A 23,198-nucleotide genomic window follows, 5' to 3' on the forward strand; every position below is an offset into this window, starting at 1 on the left:
AGCGATACTAATTAGTGTAAAAGGTAAGTCTTAAGCTTAACCCTCACTAATAATGTGTCTACCTTTTAAGTCACCTATTATCTGCTTAAAAAAGTACTAGTGACGCGATGGTATTAAATCTATGGTTATAATATAAGTTTACAATTCTACTATTGTCAGCATCACTATAATACTTAGTAAATCGATGACTTTGAATCCAGGGAAAATACCTTATTAATAATTGTTAAATGTTAAGTTTATGGTCCAAAAAAAAAAGGTAATACTTAAATATATATTTTCTGGGTCCCAATCTATAAACATATGATATTGACTAGAAATCCTAGAGCATAAGGATCCTAGTTAGACATATATTATATGAAGATTGGGACCAATAAGCAGTGCTATAAACCACACCTGTATATACTCATATAGATGAAAGTGTTACTAGTATCTTTATATATTAACACAAAATCACCAAATTATAAGATTAAATACAGTTGGTTATGTCTCTTCATGCAAGGAATAATCTCTTGCTACTCATATCAAATCAGATATATACCCAGTAATTGTTATATTCATTCATACCGTGAGGTATGACGGTATTCAGATTGAAAACCCATTTGGTTTCCATCTTTAACAATTTATCCTCAGTGTTACCCCCTCTTATTCCGGGCCTCAATTTCTCTAGACCCCAACATTTTAGGGCACTGGTTTTCCCATTGTGACATTGTAGGAAATGCCTGGCGACACTGGTAATTTGTTTAGATTTATCTACGTCTCTTTGGGCTGTTCTAATATTACTAAGATGTTCAGTTATACGTGTGCCCATGCTCCTTGTTGTCATTCCTATGTAATATAAGTTACAGCTACAAGATATACAGTAGATAACATTTGTACTCTGACAATTTATGTGTTGTTTGATGTTCCAAATTTTTCCAAATCTGTCAACTATTCTTTGTTTTTTAAGCATGTGTTGACATACTGAACAGTGTCCACATGATATAGAGCCCTCATATATAGGCAATTTCTTAGCATTTCTATCATAATGGCTAGTAACCAGTGTATCCTTAATATTCCTAGCACGTCTGTATGTCACTAGCGGCTTCTCTGTTATTAATGGTTTCAATAGGTCATCCCTAGTTAAGACATACCAATGTTTAGTCAGAATTTGGATGATTTGATCACTTTGTGCGGAATAAGTAGTAATACATCTCAAGGGGGTATTTTTCTCCTTAATCTTAGGGGTAAGTAATTCACCCCTATCTTTCAGTAATGCTCTGTTATATGCTCTAGCAAGCAATTTTTTTGAATAGCCTCTTTCAAGTAACCTTTGTCTAAGTTCTCCAATTTCTCCTTAAGCGTATATATTCGCCCATAGGTAGTCCTCTAATAGTAGCAAGGTGATGATAACTGCTTGCATGCAAAATATTATTAGTGGACGTGGGTTTCCTATATGCTTCTGTCACAATTGAGCTGTCAGTCTTTCCAATTGTGAGATCCAAAAACTCCACTTTAGACTTTTGTATGTTAGATGTGAGATATAGTCCAAATGGATTATCATTTAATGTTATAATGAGATCATGCAGGAGATTCTCAGGACCATTCCATATAAATAGAATGTCATCTATATATCTGGACCAGTGGGAGATGTGTTTGGTAAGATGTTTGAGGTTATCATTAAACACCACAGTTTCCTCCCACCAGCCCAGATATATATTAGCGTAGGTTGGGGCACATGCAGTACCCATCGCTGTCCCACAGGTCTGTAAATAAAATTTGTCATCGAATACGAAAAAATTATGAGTTAAAATAAATTCTATCATATTCAATAAAAATTGTTTGACCTCCTCACTCATACTGGTATTTTGATTAAGATAGCATGACACCGCTCTACATCCCCAATGTGTTTTTATACTAGTGTAGAGCGATTCTACGTCACAAGTTACCAGTACTGAGTTACTGTCAATATTGATCTCATTAAGTTTGTTCAACAAATGCATCGTATCTTTGGTGTACGATGGAAGTGACTCAACAATATATCTTAATCTTGCATCTATGTATTTGCTGGCCTTTTCAGTAAGGGAGCCTATTCCAGACACTATTGGTCTGCCTGGTGGCTTACGTGCATCCTTATGTATCTTGGGCAGCAAATATAAAGTGGCTGTTTTTGGTTCTTTTACTTCTAGAAATTTAAATTCCTTCTAATCTATAACACCATTGTCAAAGGCTGAACGAATGAGTGTATTATAGCTGTTGAGAAACATCTCTGTAGGGTTACATAGAAGTGACTTATAGTTAGAAGAATTGTTAAGCTGACGTAATGCTTCCTCCCTATACATAGTATCAGGCCAGACAACAATGTTGCCGCCTTTATCACTGCTTTTTATTTGTATACCTTTCATACTTTTCAATTGTTTCAGGGCTATAGTTTCTTCATTAGATAGATTATGATTAGTAACGCCACTGTTATCCTGTATGTCTAAAATATCTTGACATACAAGATTAAGAAAGGTCAGTGTGTTATGCGACGTATGGTTGGGAGGTACAAATTTGGACTTAGTTTTTAAAATAGTCCGCCAACTAATGTCCTCATTGTTTGAATTGCAGCTAATAGCTTCATCTAACAATGCAATTAAATCATTAATGGCAGCTTGATCATTCGCATTAAGGGTGTTAGGTTCAGAGTTACTGAAATATTTTTTAAGGAGAATTTTTCGGGTGAATAGGTGAATATCCTTAATGGCCTCAAATTTATTTAAATTTGGTGTGGGTATGAATGATAGGCCTCTTTTTAGGACAGATATTTGTACATTAGATAGAGTAACATCAGAGAGATTAATTATATTCAGTTCTGGAATGTCTACTTCTTTTTGTGTTGTGATTTGTGACTGAACTTTACTTGTCTGCGAGTTCTGGTCCCGACTTTTGCGGCCCCTTCTGGTTCTCCGCCTAAAGGGATATTGGTATTGTTAATTGAATGAGGTACAATTCTATTTTTCAGAATAGTTCTAGGTAAGGTTTCGCCATCAGATAAATCTACATCTGTACTATCACCTTCTCTGTCTGATGTGTCTACATCTAGACTGGCGGTCTTATTCTGCCCCCAAGAGTAGATTGCGTCAGAAGAATAATCATTAAGATCCCTATCAATCTTGCTTTCTTTCCTCTCTGAAATAAAACGTGCAAACTTCTCAACTTCTCCCTTAGTTTTGTTGTATGACTTTTGAAACTCTTCATTTAATTCATATTGTTTGAGTTCATCGCACAATTTAGAAATTCCCTCATTGATGTCATTTAATTTGTCTAATTCATATTCAGTTAAATATCCCATTAATTTAAGCGAGCATTCAGTCAGGGCACTTTCCCATTTAGTTTTAAATTCAGGTTTATAATCATTAAACGAAGGAAACAATTTCAATCTTAGGCCTCTAGGAATGACACTGTTGTCTTTATAAAAATTGTACATTCCTATATTCCATTGCTTCTTTATTTGTTTCCTTCTGATTTTTTTAAGATTCTTTAAGGAATCAGACCATTCCACAGAACTGTTACTCTCTGTAGTACTTTTATTTCTAAGTTCAGCTGTAAGATTTGTTATATCTTTAGTCCATTGGAGCATTTCTGCCCCTAAATCAAAGGAGGCCATAATTCAAGGTGTGTTTAAGTGTGTGCTCAAGTTTACGAGAAAAATGTGAGTACAATTCTCACATACAAGATTACAATATATTGGGATTGGGATAAACTGGCACTACACTAATATTAAGTAAGATAAAGAATCCGTGGATTCCGGTGCTACCCCTTAGTAACAATTAATTATCAAAGAAAAAGAAGAGAAAGATAGGGGCTATTATAGCACTCATACTTACTTACATGGATATGAAGTTAGTTAAAAAACTATACTTTAATTAATTATTTAAAAGACATGGGGTAAATACCCCTACCGTTAAACACAAACCACTACCAAACATCAGTGAAACTAAACACAAGCCAACAGTCACTTCTCTGTTTCCTGGCCGATAGCAGGAAACGTCGGCATCAGGTGGCTGAAGTGACTGAGCGGCAAGATTAAAATATATAGAGCAAATGCGTTTCGGCTACGACCTAGCCTTTCTCAATGCTATATTTTTTCGCTGACAGTTAGTAAACCCGAGGCTACCGGATACGAGGACTTTTATACACATTTACAAACCAACAGTTGGCCAATTGCATGGGTTTCCAGGAAGACGCCTTCTTAATATCCAATGGTTACGCTGGGTGGAAGACGCCTACTAACCGGATTGGGCTGTGTGGCTGAGAAGTGCAATTGATGTGTTGCGCATGCGCATTAATCCACAGGTAGCATGCAATTGGCCAACTGTTGGTTTGTAAATGTGTATAAAAGTCCGCGCATCCGGTAGCCTCGGGTTTACTAACTGTCAGCGAAAAAATATAGCATTGAGAAAGGCTAGGTCGTAGCCGAAACGCGTTTGCTCTATATATTTTAATCTTGCCGCTCAGTCACTTCAGCCACCTGATGCCGACGTTTCCTGCTATCGGCCAGGAAACAGAGAAGTGACTGTTGGCTTGTTTTTAGTTTCACTGATGTTTGGTAGTGGTTTGTGTTTAACGGTAGGGGTATTTACCCCATGTCTTTTAAATAATTAATTAAAGTATAGTTTTTTAACTAACTTCATATCCATGTAAGTAAGTATGAGTGCTATAATAGCCCCTATCTTTCTCTTCTTTTTCTTTGATAATTAATTGTTACTAAGGGGTAGCACCGGAATCCACGGATTCTTTATCTTACTTAATATTAGTGTAGTGCCAGTTTATCCCAATCCCAATATGGAGTATTGACGACCCACTGTTCAACTGCTCCGCTCACTCAGTTCTGCAATCAAAACACACCCATTTGAAAGTAATAGTATAATTTAGATTTATCCATAGTTTATTATACAGATTACAGCACCAAGCTCTTACACCTACCCAGTCTCTGGAACACGTTCTGGGCATATGGTTATTTTTACAACACAGCATCACAATTAGAAAGACAAATAATATGTGAACCCATTCAATAATAATAACAATATTCCATTATGAATGAATTATATATTTATCATCCATCTATCTGTATATATGTGTGTGTGTGTGTGTATATATATATATATATATATATATATATATATAGGCTTACCAGAAGTCCCACTTTTACTGGGATTGTCCCTGTTTGGAGGTGCTGTCCCAGTGTCCCACCCGGTTGTTCATTCTGTCCCAGTAGGGTTGCCACCTCTGGGTTTCAAATCATGTGTCCGGGTTTCATACCGCCTGAAACCCGGACACATTATTCAAAATGACTAGACTGTGACTCTCCAGCATAGTTTGATGCTGGTACTTTGTTACATAAAGCGCTGCTTAGCTTAACGTTTGTGTCCATCAAAGTTTACATTTAGTAATACAGGCTGAGAGAGCAGCATAGGGTTTTTTTAATTTTGTAGTACTACTTGGTTTATTTCTCTAAGAATTTAACACCCCCCTGACCCCTGATGACATCACCGGTGATACACGTTTAGGGGAATCATGTGGATATGACCAGGAAGTGCAGACAGGCAGGATTTTTGCGTGGATCTTGCTTTACTTTATGCAGAATAGCATTTTGGCTGTAATCTTCCTGCATTATGGTATAGAGTAGCCTCTTAAACAGCTTTAGCAGCTATGTGTTTCTTTTTGACTTATTACTTTCAATATTGTATTTATGCCTAATCAGTATTCAGTTCTGTTCCTTAATTAGACACATAAAACACATATTACCCTGCAGAAATTAAATTGTGTGATGTATATGCTTGTCACTATTTTATGAAATTGGTAATTATGCCTGAAGTTTGGCATTATTTAGAATCTGAGATTTAGATGAATGATTTATTTGGTAATGTTGTGTATGGGTTGTCATGACAATTTAATGGTGCCTTTTTCACTAGGGGGTAGTGTTATGGTCTATTTAAACTGTGTGATTCACTTGTTTTTTGACTGAGGAAGGGTAGAGTATCCACAAAACATTACGCACATATAATCTACTACTTTAAAAGGACCGGTAATCGCCGCGTCCCTTGACCATGCCCCTGACCACACCCCACCGGCACCGCATCAGGTGGTCCCAGTTTCACCTTTAAAAATTATGGTAAGCCTATATATATTATAACAAATGTTATGCAAAAGAGATTTTCAGGGACATTTCCAGGGACAAAAAAAAATCCAGGGACTGTTGGCAACTATGTTAACTGTCCAATGTACAAATTGCACCACGACGCTGTAACATTTGTGAATAGCGGTATCACCCGCAATTACTGCATGAGCCTTTGTGTCGCCTCAGAGTAACCTCCCCTCGCCAGCAGAGAGCAGTGTTGTTATACTACGTAAATTCCCGAGAGCCTGACTGTAACCACGCCCCCTGTCTTCCGAAGCTTTCCGAGTACCTCACTGTGAGCCACCTCTTTGCTCAGAGCACTTCGGAGGGTGCAGCCTCTCTCCATAGCTACGTGCTAAGGATGCCGAACGCAGTATAGAAGCCCCGCCCTTTTCTCCCCAAGCGTTTGGGATGTTGCTTTCCAGAGGCTCCACCCCTCAGGCTGACCCTCACGATTGATGGCGAAGTTTGCCGCTGTTCTCTCTAGTAGCTCCGCCCATTTCTTAGCTCTCAGCATATTAGACACGAAAGTTTCTGTCGTTTTCCGAGATAAGCGTTTAGCCCCTCCCACTTCCGAGCGCATATCCTGACTGGACCCGAATGTTTCCGAAATTTGCTCTGAAACTCCACCCATAGTCGATTGTTTCCGAAGGTTTCCGAAGTTTACCGAGTGTCCGTTCTGCCGGACTGTTGGAGGCGGACGCCATGTTGGATGCTCCGCTGTGAGCGAAAAATCCTCCCCCGGCACCGCGGCCTTCCCCCACCGAGTCCCCATGCGGAGAGCCCGCTGAGACGTCACGTCCGTTTGTCACGGAGACCGGCCGCCCCGCCATGAGTCTGCCGCATAAACCGGCACTCAAACCCGCGGCCGTGCCACCCGGAGCCGGGAGCGGAGCCGTGCTGGTGGGGCCTCCTCCTTCCCCAAGTGGCGCCCCGAGCCCGGCCGCCGCCCCGCACCCCGGTATACGCGCTACGTATCCTTTGTGAATGGGGGATGTGAGGGCCCTAAGAAATTGTGACAGCCTTTGACAGACTGATACATAATGACAGCCTAGTAGATAGTGACACACACTGACATCCTGGTGCTGATGTAGCTTTATACACAGTGTGACACCCTATAAAACACATAGTGACAATCTAACAGCCTTGCACATAGTGACACACACTGACAATCTAGTACTGATGTATCCTTAAACACAGTGTGACAGCCTGGTACATAGTGACACACTGGTACATAGTGACACACGCTGACAGTCTGGTGCTAATGTAGCCTTAAACACAGTGTGACACACTGGTACATAGTGACACACACACTGACAATCTGGTGCTGATGTTGCTTTATACACAGTGTGACACCCTATAAAAACATAGTGACAATCTAACAGCCCTTGCACATAGTGACACACACTGACATCCTGGTGCTGATGTATCCTTAAACGCAGTGTGACAGCCTGGTACATAGTGACACACACACTGACAATCTGGTGCTGATGTATCCTTAAATACAGTGTGACAGCCTGGTACATAGTGACACACTGACAATCTGGTGCTGATGTAGCCTTAAATACAGTGTGACAGCCTGGTACATAGTGACACACACTGACATCCTGGTGCTGATGTAGCTTTATACACAGTGTGACACCCTATAAAAACATAGTGACAATCTAACAGCCTTGCACATAGTGACACACACTGACATCCTGGTGCTGATGTATCCTTAAACACAGTGTGACAGCCTGGTACATAGTGACACACACTGACAATCTAGTACTGATGTATCCTTAAACACAGTGTGACAGCCTGGTACATAGTGACACACTGGTACATAGTGACACACTGGTACATAGTGACACACACTGACAATCTGGTGCTGATGTAGCCTTAAACACAGTGTGACAGCCTTGCACATAGTGACACACTGGTACATAGTGACACACACTGACAATCTGGTGCTGATGTAGCCTTAAACACAGTGTGACAGTCTGGTACATAGTGACACACTGGTACATAGTGACACACGCTGACAGTCTGGTGCTGATGTAGCCTTAAATACAGTGTGACAGCCTGGTACGTAGTGACACACACTGACAATCTGGTGCTGACGTAGCCTTAAATACAGTGTGACAGCCTGGTACGTAGTGACACAATAGTACATAGTGACACACTGACAATCTGGTGCTGATGTAGCCTTAAATACATTGTGACAGCCTGGTACATAGTGACACACTGACAATCTGGTGCTGACGTAGCCTTAAATACAGTGTGACAGCCTGGTACGTAGTGACACAATAGTACATAGTGACACACTGACAATCTGGTGCTGACGTAGCCTTAAATACAGTGTGACAGTCTGGTACGTAGTGACACAATAGTACATAGTGACACACTGACAATCTGGTGCTGATGTAGCCTTAAATACAGTGTGACAGTCTGGTACGTAGTGACACACACTGACATCCTGGTGCTGATGTAGCCTTAAATACAGTGTGACAGTCTGGTACGTAGTGACACACACTGACATCCTGGTGCTGATGTAGCCTTAAACACAGTGTGACAGCCTGGTACGTAGTGACACAATGGTACATAGTGACACACACTGACAATCTGGTGCTGACGTAGCCTTAAATACAGTGTGACAGTCTGGTACATAGTGACACACAATGACAATCTGGTGCTGACGTAGCCTTAAATACAGTGTGACAGTCTGGTACATAGTGACACACTGGTACATAGTGACACACACTGACAATCTGGTGCTGATGTAGCCTTAAACACAGTGTGACAGCCTGGTACGTAGTGACACAATGGTACATAGTGACACACTGACAATCTGGTGCTGATGTAGCCTTAGACAGTGTGACAGCCTGGTACGTAGTGACACAATGGTACATAGTGACACACTGACAATCTGGTGCTGATGTAGCCTTAAACAGACAGTGTGACAGCCTGGTACATAGTGACACACACTGACATTCTGGTGCTGATGTGACAGCCTGTGAAACAGTGACAATCTGACAGTTTGGTACATAGCGACACACTGGTTCATAATGACAATTTGACAGTTTGGTAAATTGGGACACACTATGACAGACACAGAGGTACTCTATTACACTGAGACATGATGACATTTTGTGAGAGAGACTGGTGCCTAGTGATATATTGGCAGCCTGGTACTAAGGGTGCTATGAACACACCAAGACCTTGTAATACACATACCTTGACATGTTACCTTGACATTTTGAGACTGTGATACCTATAATGATATTCTTACACCCTATGACATCCTGGTACTCAAGTACCTTTGAACATTGAGACTGTCTGTGGGACCCTAGTACTGAGATGCCCTGACACACTAGCACCCTATGACTGCCTAATACTGATGTACCCTGACACGCTAGCTACTTAGTCTCCCTTATCTTGCGGTAATATGGTACGAGCTGACACTTTTTACATTCTGGTATGTAGTGACACCCTGTGACAGAATAGTTCTAAGGCACAATGTCACAGTGAGGCAAAGTGACTATGACACCCACTCCCTGTGAAAGGCCGGTATATAGACAATTATACACATAGGGGCCGATTTACTAAAGTGTGGCCGGACATGACACGATGTAGTGTATCATGTCCGCCGCACATCGATAAATGCCGACAGCATACTTCAATCGGCCGCTAGCAGGGGGTGTCAATCAACCTGATCGTATAGGATCGGGCGGATTGAAGACTGCAGCCTCAGAGGCAGCGGACAAGTTATGGAACAGCGGTCTTTAGACTGCTGCTTCATAACTACCGTTTCCGGGGAGCCTAAAAGCTTGCGCGGAAACCAGGGCATCAAGCTTCATCCGGAGCGTGATAATTCGGCCCCATAGACTGAGACAACTGACATTGACAACCTATGGTAGTGACAAACTGGTGATGCACTAAGAGATTCTGCTTGACACTGATGTAACCGGGCTAACTGCTACCACAGTAATAACCTGTGACAAACTGCTACATTATCACACACTGGCAGACAACCTGAGCTACCCTCTAACACCCTTTGATGCAGATTATGATATCCTGTTTAATTTTGACACACAGAACCTGACACTGAGGTAGACAATAGTGATACACTTGACACTGGGACAGCTTGTTAACTGGCGATACACTGACTTTCCGCTTGACACCTGCTTAAAGGGACATGATACTCATAAGATAAATCACTTGAAAGTGATGCAACAGAATTGCAAAAAGCTGACATGAAAATATCACCTGAACATCTCTATGTAAAAAAAGAAGATATTCTACTTCAAAATTTCTTCAGCTCACCAGAGTAAGTGCTCTGTCCAGCTGCAAGTTGAAAAAAAAAAAATAGCCAATGAGCATCAGCTGTAATCTCATGAGATTTCACTGAAATCTTGTAGGATTTCATAGTAAATGTTCTTAAACTGAATAGGAAAATAAAATTACTGTTCTTGCACATGCTAGATGCATGCTCCCTTGCAAGTCCTGGGACTAGCAATCTGATTGGCTGCTTAAAGGGACACTGAACCCAATTGTTTTCTTTTGTGATTCAGATATAGCATGCAATATTAAGCAATTTTCTAATTTACTCCTATTACCAATTTTTCTTTGTTCTCTTGCTATCTTTATTTGAAAAAGGCATCTAAGCTTTTTTTTTGGTTCAGAACTTTTTTTATTGGTGGGTGAATTTACCCACCAATCAGCAAGGACAACCCAGGTTGTTCACCAAAAATGGGCCGGCATCTAAACTTACATTCTTGCATTTCAAATAAAGATACCAAGAGAATGAAGAAAATTTGATATTAGGAGTAAATTAGAAAGTTGCGTAAAATGTCATGCTCTATCTGAATCACAAAAGAAAAAAAAATTGGGTTCAGTGTCCCTTTAAAGTCTCTTTACAGTTGGGGTGAATACTTAGGGAAGTTTGAGGTAAAATATCTTCCTTTTTTACATTGGGATGTTCAGGTGATATTTTCTAGTCTGCTTTGTACAAGCTATGCTGCATCACTTTCAAGTGCTTTAACATTTGGGTATCATGTCCCTTTTAATAATTTTGACACACAGACACAACCTGACACTGAGGTACCCTGACATGGTACACCTTGAAACTCAGAATAACTCGCTGACATCTTAGTATATCATGCCACACAGCTGGTCAGTGATGTACACTGGTACAGTGTACGTTATAATTTGCAGTATGCACCAATTTTCATTGAACTGCATGTAATAGACACTACTATAAATACGAATATGCACAGATACTGATGTAAAAATCCAATATAAAAACTTACTTAGAAGCACCCAGTTTAGCTCTGTTGATGAGGTTAGGCTGGGACAGCCACTGAAAGGGGCTGAGAAAGCAGGAAGAGTAGATTCCCCCCCCCCCCACCCTCTCCTGCATATGAAAAGACCCATTACACAATCTGGAGTCTGTAGACATCAGTATACATGTAAAACTTTGGGGACTGGTTAGTAGTTTGAAAATCAGCACAATGTTATTTAAAAATAAGCAGAACTATACATTTTTACAAAAACACTCCCAGATGGATCATCTACAAAACATTTATGCAAAGAAAAGTCTAGTCCTTTTAATATTTAGGTACCCCAGTACACTACTATTCACAGAAATTATACACTGACGTCCTGTAAGTCTGAAACATTGTGAATCACACACACTGCCTCTGAAGTACCTGAATGATACATACTTGATGAGATCCTTATATATAGGCTTATACATGCATACTGAGATATGCAGGGTGACCGTGACCTACTATCACACACTTAGTAACAAGCACCAATATATTTTGATAGCTTGTTACAAGCAATACCCTGTCTGATGCTGTAACAAACTTACATACTGTTATACATTGACTCGAGCTCTACGATACACATAGTGACAGGGCATGCCCCTTGTCTTATTATCTAAGCAACATATTCTGTATTAGGGGAGGGGGTCTCGTATCTCTGTGACAGCCTGGAGTACAGAGATACACTGCTCTTACGCTAGAATGGTACTCCAAACTATGGGTCACTGCAGTGGGAACATTCCTGCATGTTTATTTAAAATAATGCATGTTGGCTACATTTATCTGTTCTTGGAGATGCTCGTTTTAAAAGAACGGTTAATTATTTATATTTGCAAATATGTCTTTTTTTTTTCTCAAACGTAACTTCTGATTTAAGTTAAGCACATTTGAAGGGCAAAAGTAATATTTGACAGCTACTGTCTTTGGGCCTTATGTTCGGAAACTCGCTGCCATAGAGCGAAGTCACCCAAAATCGTTGGGCGCTTTTTCTTTTTTTTTTTTTTTACCGGTTACATTGTAATTTGTGTCCTTCATATTCAGAATGTTGGATAGTTAGACAAATCGCTATCAGGCTAAAATTTGTTTTTTAAGTAGTGACAAGATTTTTTAGATAATCTCACCAGAGCAGAGATCTTGGAGATATGGGGGCAAAAATGTGTAATAATACAATACACTTAATTTGTTAGAGCATATCATTATTAAACAAACAATTGCTGGAAACCTCTTCAAAACGGTTAAAGACTCTCCATAGATTAATATTCTATATGTTGACTAATGCATCAGAAGCTTTAGCTGATCTGTAATGTGTTCTATTGCATTTTACACTATACACATAATCAGAATGAAGATTGTTGACCTAGGACAGTGGTCCTGTCCTGAGGCCTCGATAACAGGCCAGATTTTCAGTATATCTGAACTGGAGCACAGGTGAAATAATCCGCTAATTAGTAAATATAGTTATTTTACCGGCTCTCATCCAACGTAATCCTGAAAATCTGTCCTGTTTGGGAGGCCTGAGGAAAACCCCTGTTGTATGATACATTTATATGTGGAGCAGGGTCTGATAAAGTGATACACAGCCTCATATATCTGTTCTTAAGCCCTTTAAGTAACAGATGTCTTAAGGAGTTTGGCATTATGATGATACTCTGTGTCACATTCGCTACCTCACACACTCTGTGTCAGTGACGCTACGTGAGGCCTAGCACAGATCATGAATAGCAACATTCCTTAAAGGGACATGAATACCATATTTTTTCTTCCATGATTCAGACTTTCCAATTTACTTATTTTATTTAATTTGCTTCCTTCTCATGTTATCCTTTGCTGAAAGGTTTATCTAGGCAATCTCAGGAGCAGCAGAGAACCTAGGTTCTAGCTGTTGATTGGTGGATATATATATATATATATATATATATATATATTGATCAATTGTGATTGGCTCATCCATGTGTTTAGTTAGAAACCATTAGTGCATTGCTGCTCCTTCAATAAATGATACCAAGAGAATGAAACAAAAAAATAGAAGTAAATTACAAAGTTGTTTAAAATTGTATCCTCTATCTGAATCATGAAAGAAAATGTTTGGGTTTCATGTCCCTTTAACCATTTCACCTGTTATGTTTTTCTGTATATGATGAGCCTGAGGGAGTCTGGCACACACACAAATAATGACACTATCTTCTCTCTCATATGGGCTGTGACCAATTGACATGCACTGATATATTAATGCTATCTAAGCACTGGTATCTGCTATATTTTTATGTATGAGGTCAGGTAGAATGCCCGAGACAGCCATACTGGCACTACCTGCACTATCATACTCACAACATATTCGTTATGTGAAGGGTTGCACACAGCCTCTGCCGTCTGCATACTTCCCATCTGATATTTGGGAACCTTTATAATACAGAACTCTGAAGCAGATTGTGATATAGTCCCTGTATAGATAGATATATAAATGTGTATATGTGTATATATATATATATATATATATATATATATATATATATATATATATATATATATATATATATATATATATATATATATATATATATAGAGACACGTGTGTACTTATGTATATGTGTTTTTTCCCAGGACCTGTTGAGGGCCAAATTACAAGTGGAGGGTTATTTAACTCTCCCACTCGAGCGTTAACTGTGCTAGAAGTAAGCTTTTTGCGTGCGTCGGGTTGCACTCTATTACAAGTTGAAAGTAAACTGTTTTCTCTCATGTGCTAACCTGACGAGCATAAATAGCCGAAATTCAAATATCACGCACGTGATAACATATTCTCCCATAGAAGTCAATTGAGCAAGAAAACGTGATAAAAAAACCTAACACTCTGCTCACGCACAAACCCGATCGCATATTCTCAAGTGTGCTTAACCGACATAAAAATGTGTTCTTCACATAGCAGAATATGTTCTATTTTATATATATATATATATATATATATATATGTAAATTATTAATATACAATGTTACCAATGCACAAGAGAATTGTAGGTAAGATATGCAAATTCTCAGTTTTATTTTGCTTCAAAATACTGTTGACACAGCGATCCTTTTAACAGGATTATGACAGCAAACCAGAAATCACTCACTAAACAGCCTGTTTCGTTCTTTTTGGAACTCATCAGTAGGAGATATATTTCTGGTTGCTGCATTGCTAAAGCTATTTTTATGGTTAAACCAAAATTCATTAAAATTATGGGGGGAGATAAAAAACTGAAATTAAAATCTCCTAGCAAAGCAACCAGAAATCTATCTCCTACTGATGAGTTCCAAAAAGAACGAAACAGGCTTGTCTAGTGAGTGATTTCTGGTTTGCTGTCATAATCCTGTTAAAAGGATCGCTGTGTCAAAACAGTATTTTGAAGCAAAAAAACGGAGAATTTGCATATCTTACCCACAATTCTCTTGTGCATTGGTAACATTGTATATTACGAATTTCTAGGGAAAAGCAAGCAGGGATACTTGTCTAGATGTGCTAATTTCCTATGCAAATATTTACATTGATTTAATTTTGAGACATGGAGGATTTTAATTTCATTTTTTTATCTCCCCCCATAATTTTAATGAATTTTGGTTTAACCATGAAAATAGCTTTACCAATGCAGCAACCAGAAATCTATCTTCTACTGATGAGTTCCAAAAAGAACGAAACAGGCTTGTATAGTGAGTGATTTCTGGTTTGCTGTCATAATCCTGTTAAAAGGATCACTGTGTCAAAACAGTAATTTGTATATCTAATTTGCATATCTTACCTACAATTCTCTTGTGCATTGGTAACATTGTATATTAAGAATTTCTGGGGAAAAGCAAGCAGGGATACTTGCCTAGATGTGCTAATTTCCTATGCAAATATTTACATTGAATATATATATATATATATATATATATATATATATATATATATATATATATATATATATATATATATATATATATAATCACATAGAAACACCCAGCACTCACCAGCTAGCTCACAGCTAAGATAAAATCAAAGGAAAGGACCTTGACGTGGTGCCTGAGCTTTCCCATTTGGCCAGATGCGGTGACTAACCTTTCCAGTTGTGATTTTATCTTAGCTGTGAGCTAGCTGGTGAGTGCTGGGTGTTTCTATGTGTTGTATTACTTTTTATTTGTAATCTCCCTTGTTTCTTGCACCCATTCCGGACTGGGGTTAACTGCCTGTGGCTCTGGTGACATCACAGCTTTTTTGGAGTGCTATTTAGCACCCAGGGCTGGATGTTACTGAGTCACAGGATGTGTACCTGATCCGGTCTTGGAGTGCAGTTCCCTTCCATGTTTTATATATATATATATATATATATATATATATATATATATATATTCTCTGAAATTATGGAATAGTGGAATCCGTGAGACACACACCCCAACAGCACACATTGGGAATAGTAGTATACTGTATCTATGCAGTGTATGCATTACATTGTGTTTTATTGTGTGAGATTTAGTGGCCCAGAGATTCAAGCCTGAACAAATAGTCTAGGGTGGGCACACGTGTGTATTTTATATGCTGGGTTACACACACTGGCATAAATATGGAGTGGCACTCAAGCTATACTGAGGCAAACTCATTTCTACTCATCTGTACACAGTGTCTGATGTACATAGGCACTCTATCAGGTGCACAGTTACACTTAGAAACACTCATGCTGTCTTGCAGGTTCCCACACGCAGTATATATACACACAACCTCTGAGACTTGCATTCTCATGTTGTTACTCACACACTGGTATCCTTATTAATGACCACACGTCTCTAAAATAACTTCAAATGTTGATTTACTGACAGTACTGCCTGTTACTTTTGCTTGTTGTGCCAAGCACTGATATTGAGATAGTCCAGCATGTTTTAGCAACTGCCAGGTCACTTCCATACCTAGTGACCGCACTGAAATGCAGCAGTATTGCCACAGCTGCACACAACATCAGGACTGTACACTGCAGCGGGACCACCAGTGAATATGCAGCTTGATCAATGTTGTTTTCTTGGGGTAATAATTACAGTATTCATGGTAGGGTTGTGAAAGAGAGCACTGGTTTGTTTGTGTAAATGCAAAGATTATTGTTTTAGACCATTTACAAGATTTTATCTTGATCCTGCATTTTGTCTGTTCTTGGCTTATATTTCTAATTTTTTTTTGCCTGCATTTAGGAAGATACCAATATTGCTAAAGGTTACTGAATGTGACTATTTTGTATCCATCATACACTTACATTTGACGATATTCTGTGCTAGTGTTTATATAAACTTGAAAAGTGAAGTTTCCTTTTATTTTGAAAGGATTCATCTCAGTCCTGTACTGAAGGTTATTTTTTCTAGACTAGCGCTTTGGTAGCCTACAGATTCTATTTTTTTTATTTTTTTTTTGCTGTACAGTGGAAGTAATCTGAAATGCGGAAGACAGATGTTGTGTAATGTTTTGGAAAATAGATATTAAACATTTCTACATAATTTAGTTTTCTCAATAATAGTTATCCCTTTCGCAAAAATCTTTCTTTCCTTTCATTCTTCCTCTCTCTTTCCTTCTTTCTTTGTTTCTTCGCTTCACTTGCTTTCCTTCTGTATTCTCGCTCTTTCCTTCTCTGTCTTCTTGTGCTATTGGTGCGCCTTTCTTCTCTGTCTTCTGGCTTGCGCCTTTCTTCTTGCTCACTTTCCTTCTTGGGGTCGATTTATCAAAGGCTCCGCAAGCCTTTCAACCCCCTACAACTGCAGTTTCTCACAAGAGAGCCTGCAGTCCGTATTTAACAATCAGCGGTCATCAGACAGCTTCTTTCCTAACCTTTCGCTACCTCTAAGGTGGAGAATTTCAATCTCCTCTATCTCGTCCAACCGGGGAGATGGACAGCTCCTGTGGCTATTAGCTTGCCTACTAACAGAACCTTCCTTCTCTGTCGTCTCGCCCCTTCCTTCTCTGTCGTCTCGCCCCTTCCTTCTCTGTCGTCTCGCCCCTTCCTTCTCTGTCGTCTCGCCCCTTCCTTCTCTGTCGTCTCGCCCCTTCCTTCTCTGTCGTCTCGCCCCTTCCTTCTCTGTCGTCTCGCCCCTTCCTTCTCTGTCGTCTCGCCCCTTCCTTCTCTGTCGTCTCGCCCCTTCCTTCTCTGTCGTCTCGCCCCTTCCTTCTCTGTCGTCTCGCCTTCTCTTTTCTTACCTTCGGTTTCCTTTTATCTCTTTTCTCTGCCCCTGTGTATTTCCTCTCACTTTCTCCGTCAGAAGATGACTTCAGTATGTATGTGGCTATTAGCTTGCCTACTAACAGGCACAGCTTGTGAAAGTGTGACATCCTTTTACACTGAGAAACTCCAGAATGGTGGTTTTCTTTACTATAGGGAAAATGTTTATTTTCTTTCCTCTTTCGTTAAGATTAGCTCATAAGTGTGAGCTTGTGTTAAGGACTCAATGTTTCCAATTAAATGCTTTGCTCAGGGACGAAGGTAAACAGTTGCCACAGCGCTGCCAAGTTGAGTAGAGGTGATAAAGATTCAGTTTCTCAGCAGATCTGAATTTGGTGAAAGCTGAGAATAAATAAGATGTTTAACCTCAATTAGCTTCTGAGAAATTAGATTTTTTTTTTCTTCTGTTCTCACATTTCTTTCTCATTTTGTTTTTAATGGTGTGGTGTATACCATTGCAGCACCGTATGGTTTGTAAATAGCTACTACAATTTGCACAAATCTGACTGATAAAACTTATAGTGACAGATATATAAATGTGTGTATTATCGAGAGAGACACGTGTGTACTTATGTATGTGTTTTCCCCAGGACCTATTTAAAGTGAATGTCAAGTTTGATGAATCGGTTCCCGGTTTTTAAAAATCCTATTAAAAACAGGGGCACTTTAATTCATCAAACTTAAAGGGACACTGAACCCAATTTTTTTCTTTCGTGATTCAGATAGAGCATACAATTTTAAATAACTTTCTAATTTACTCCTATTATTAATTTTTCTTCATTCTATTGCTATCTTTATTTGAAAAAGAAGGCATCTAAGCTTTATTTTGGGTTCAGAACTCTGGACAGCACTTTTTTATTGGTGGGTGAATTTATCCATCAATCAGCAAGAACAACCCAGTTTGTTCACCAAAAATGGGCCAGCATCTAAACTTACATTCTTGCATTTCAAATAAAGATACCAAAAGAATGAAGAAAATTTGATAATAGGAGTAAATCAGAAAGTTGCTTAAAATTTCATGCTCTATATGAATCACGAAAGAAAATATTTAAGTTCAGTGTCCCTTTAACATTTCACTCGTTTTGTTAAAATACTTACCTTTTAATCTTGAAAGACTCTCCAGCGATTCCCCCTCCTACCGCTCGTCGCTTCATACGTCAGCAATGATGAATACGACATCCTCCAATCATGGCTCCCCCCCCAGGGGAATCATTGCCTGAGGCAACGCCATGATTGGAGGAAGCCGCATTCGTTGTGTGTGTGTGTATATATAATTAGATGGGGGAATTACATTACTTCGGGCTTTACCCAGAGTGTGTGTATATATATTTTAGGGCTGGGCGATATGGGCAAAAATGAAAATCGATTTAATCGCGATTTTCTTATAAATGACTAACACCTTAATGTTTCAATAATAAAATTAATTTAAGACTGCAGAATCTTAATGTTCATGTTTCTGAATGTCCAATACACTCTGGGAGCATAAAAATACTAAATCACATGTGTGTGTATATATATATATATATATATATATATATATATCTATATATCTATATATATATCTATATATATATCTATATCTCTATCTATCTATATATGTATATCTATATGTATGTGTGTGTATATATATATATATACATACATACATACATACATACATACATACATACATACGTGACCCTCGTCTTACAACGGTTCAATTTACACCGTTTCAGAATAACAACCTTTTCTCTTAAGTGTATCCAGTCCACGGATCATCCATTACTTATGGGATATTCTCCCTCCCAACAGGAAGTTACAAGAGGATCACCCACAGCAGAGCTGCTATATAGCTCCTCCCCTAACTGCCATATCCAGTCATTCTCTTGCAACCCTCAACAAAGATGGAGGTCGTAAGAGGAGAGTGGTGTTTTTTACTTAGTTTATTTCTTCAATCAAAAGTTTGTTATTTTTAAATGGTACCGGAGTGTGCTGTTTATCTCAGGCAGTATTTAGAAGAAGAATCTGCCTGCATTTTCTATGATCTTAGCAGAAGTAACTAAGATCCATGGCTGTTCTCACATATTCTGAGGAGTGAGGTAACTTCAGAGAGGGAATGGCGTGCAGGTTTTCCTGCAATAAGGTATGTGCAGTTAATTTTTTTCTAGGGATGGAATTTGCTAGAAAATGCTGCTTATACCGGATTAATGTAAGTAAAGCCTTAAATGCAGTGATAGCTACTGGTATCAGGCTTATTAATAGAGATGCATACTCTTATAAAAATGTAATATAAAACGTTTGCTGGCATGTTAATCGTTTTTATATATGTTTGGTGACAAAACTTATTGGGGCCTAGTTTTTTTCCACATGGCTGGTTTGATTTCTGCCTAGAGACAGTTTCCTGAAGCTTTCCACTGTTGCAATATGAGTGGGAAGGGCCTATTTTAGTGCTTTTCTGTGCAGATAAAAATACTGACAGAGACATTCAGCTTCCCTCTGCATGATACAGGACATCTCTGAAGGGCTCAAAAGGCTTCAAAGTCGTGTTTGAGGAGGGTGACAATCACAGTAGACTGTTGCAGTTGTTGTGACTGTGTTTAAAAAACGTTTTTGTCATTTATTATTCTGTTTTTGTTATTAAGGGGTTAATCATCTATTTGCAAGTGGGTGCAATGCTCTGCTGACTTGTTATATACACTGTAAAAATTTTGTTAGTGTAACTGCCTTTTTTCACTGTTATTTCAAATTTTGTCAAAATTTGTTTCTCTTAAAGGCACAGTAACGTTTTTTATATTGCTTGTTAACTTGCTTTAAAGTGTTTTCCAAGCTTGCTAGTCTCATTGCTAGTCTGTACAAACATGTCTGAAACAGAGGATACTTGTTCATTATGTTTAAAAGCCATGGTGGAGCCCCATAGGAGAATGTGTACTAAATGTATTGATTTCACCTTAAACAGTAAAGATCAGTCTTTATCTATAAAAGAATTGTCACCAGAGGGGTCTGTCGAGGGGGAAGTTATGCCGACTAACTCTCCCCACCTGTCGGACCCTTCGCCTCCCGCTCAAGGGACGCTCGCTAATATGGCGTCAAGTACATCAGGGACGCCCATAGCGATTACTTTGCAGGACATGGCTGCAATCATGAATAATACCCTGTCAGAGGTATTATCCAGATTGCCTGAATTGAGAGGCAAGCGCGATAGCTCTGGGGCTAGACGAGATACAGAGCGCGTAGATGCTGTAAGAGCCATGTCTGATACTGCGTCACAATATGCAGAACCTGAGGACGGAGAGCTTCAGTCTGTGGGTGACGTCTCTGATTCGGGGAGACCTGATTCAGAGATTTCTAATTTTAAATTTAAGCTTGAGAACCTCTGTGTATTGCTTGGGGAGGTATTAGCTGCTCTGAATGACTGTGACACAATTGCAGTGCCAGAGAAATTGTGTAGGCTGGATAAATACTATGCAGTGTCGGTGAGTACTGATGTTTTTCCAATACCTAAAAGGCTTGCAGAAATTATTAGTAAGGAGTGGGATAGGCCCGGTGTGCCCTTTTCCCCACCTCCTATATTTAGAAAAATGTTTCCAATAGATGCCACTACACGGGACTTATGGCAGACTGTCGCTAAGGTGGAGGGAGCAGTTTCTACTTTAGCAAAGCGTACCACTATCCCAGTTGAGGACAGTTGTGCTTTTTCAGATCCAATGGATAAAAAATTAGAGGGTTACCTTAAGAAAATGTTTATTCAACAAGGTTTTATTTTACAGCCCCTTGCATGCATTGCGCCTGTCACTGCTGCGACGGCATTCTGGTTTGAGGCCCTGGAAGAGGCCATCCATACAGCTCCATTGACTGAAATTGTTGACAAGCTTAGAACTCTTAAGCTAGCTAACTCATTTGTTTCTGATGCCATTGTTCATTTGACTAAACTAACGGCTAAGAATTCCGGATTCGCCATCCAGGCGCGTAGGGCGCTATGGCTCAAATCCTGGTCAGCTGATGTGACTTCAAAGTCTAAATTACTCAACATTCCTTTCAAGGGGCAGACCTTATTCAGCCTGGTTTGAAAGAAATTATTGCTGACATTACTGGAGGTAAGGGTCATACCCTTCCTCAGGACAGGGCCAAATCAAAGGCCAAACAGTCTAATTTTCGTGCCTTTCGAAATTCCAAGGCAGGTGCAGCATCAACTTCCTCTGCTACAAAACAAGAGGGAACTTTTGCTCAATCTAAGCAGGCCTGGAAACCTAACCAGTCCTGGAACAAAGGCAAGCAGGCCAGAAAGCCTGCTGCTGCCTCTAAGACAGCATGAAGGAACGGCCCCCTATCCGGCAACGGATCTAGTAGGGGGCAGACTTTCTCTCTTCGCCCAGGCGTGGGCAAGAGATGTTCAGGATCCCTCTGTAAACCAGATAAAGAAAGAGGCATTCTTACGCTGTGTGCAAGACCTCCTAATAATGGGAGTGATCCATCCAGTTCCACAGATGGAACAAGGACAGGGATTTTATTCAAATCTGTTTGTGGTTCCCAAAAAAGAGGGAACCTTCAGACCAATTTTGGATCTAAAGATCTTAAACAAATTCCTCAGAGTTCCATCGTTCAAAATGGAAACTATTCGGACAATCCTACCTATGATCCAGGAGGGTCAGTACATGACCACAGTGGATTTGAAGGATGCTTACCTTCACATACCGATTCACAAAGATCATCGGTTCCTAAGGTTTGCCTTTCTAGAAAGGCATTACCAGTTTGTGGCTCTTCCCTTCGGGTTAGCTACAGCCCCAAGAATTTTTACAAAGGTTCTGGGGTCTCTTCTGGCGGTCCTAAGACCACGGGGCATAGCAGTGGCCCCTTATCTAGACGACATCCTGATACAGGCGTCATACTTCCAAATTGCCAAATCTCATACGGACATAGTGTTGGCATTTCTGAGGTCGCATGGGTGGAAAGTGAACGAGGGAAAGAGTTTTCTATCACCCCTCACAAGGGTTTCCTTCCTAGGAACTGAAGAAATGAAATGAAAATTTACCTGACGGAGTCCAGGTTATCAAAGCTTCCAAATTCCTGCCGTGTTCTTCACTACATTCCGCGCCCTTCGGTGGCTCAGTGCATGGAAGTGATCGGCTTAATGGTAGCGGCGATGGACATAGTGCCATTTGCGCGCTTACATCTCAGACCGCTGCAATTATGCATGCTCAGTCAGTGGAATGGGGATTACACAGATTTGTCCCCTCTGCTAAATCTGGATCAAGAGACCAGAGATTCTCTTCTCTGGTGGCTATCTCGGGTCCATCTGTCCAAAGGTATGACCTTTCGCAGGCCAGATTGGACAATTGTAACAACAGATGCCAGCCTTCTAGGTTGGGGTGCAGTCTGGAATTCCCTGAAGGCTCAGGGATTGTGGACTCAGGAGGAGAAACTCCTCCCAATAAATATTCTGGAGTTAAGAGCAATATTCATTGCTCTTCTAGCTTGGCCTCAGTTAGCAACCCTGAGGTTCATCAGATTTCAGTCGGACAACATCACGACTGTGGCTTACATCAACCATCAAGGGGGGACCAGGAGCTC

General features: G+C 39.7%; 1 protein-coding gene across 1 annotated transcript in view; it reads left to right on the forward strand.

Moving 5' to 3' along the window:
- The first annotated feature begins 6,834 nt into the window (after nucleotides 1-6,834).
- Nucleotides 6,835-23,198, forward strand: part of EIF4G3 (eukaryotic translation initiation factor 4 gamma 3) — a 477,611-nt gene continuing 461,247 nt past the window's right edge. Inside the window, 1 exon segment of the mRNA XM_053690236.1 lies at nucleotides 6,835-7,113. Within this exon segment, the coding sequence (XP_053546211.1) occupies nucleotides 6,971-7,113 (143 nt within the window). The 5' untranslated portion in view covers nucleotides 6,835-6,970.

The sequence above is a fragment of the Bombina bombina genome, chromosome 8 (genome assembly GCF_027579735.1).
Source record: "Bombina bombina isolate aBomBom1 chromosome 8, aBomBom1.pri, whole genome shotgun sequence".
NCBI classification, from domain to species: domain Eukaryota; kingdom Metazoa; phylum Chordata; class Amphibia; order Anura; family Bombinatoridae; genus Bombina; species Bombina bombina.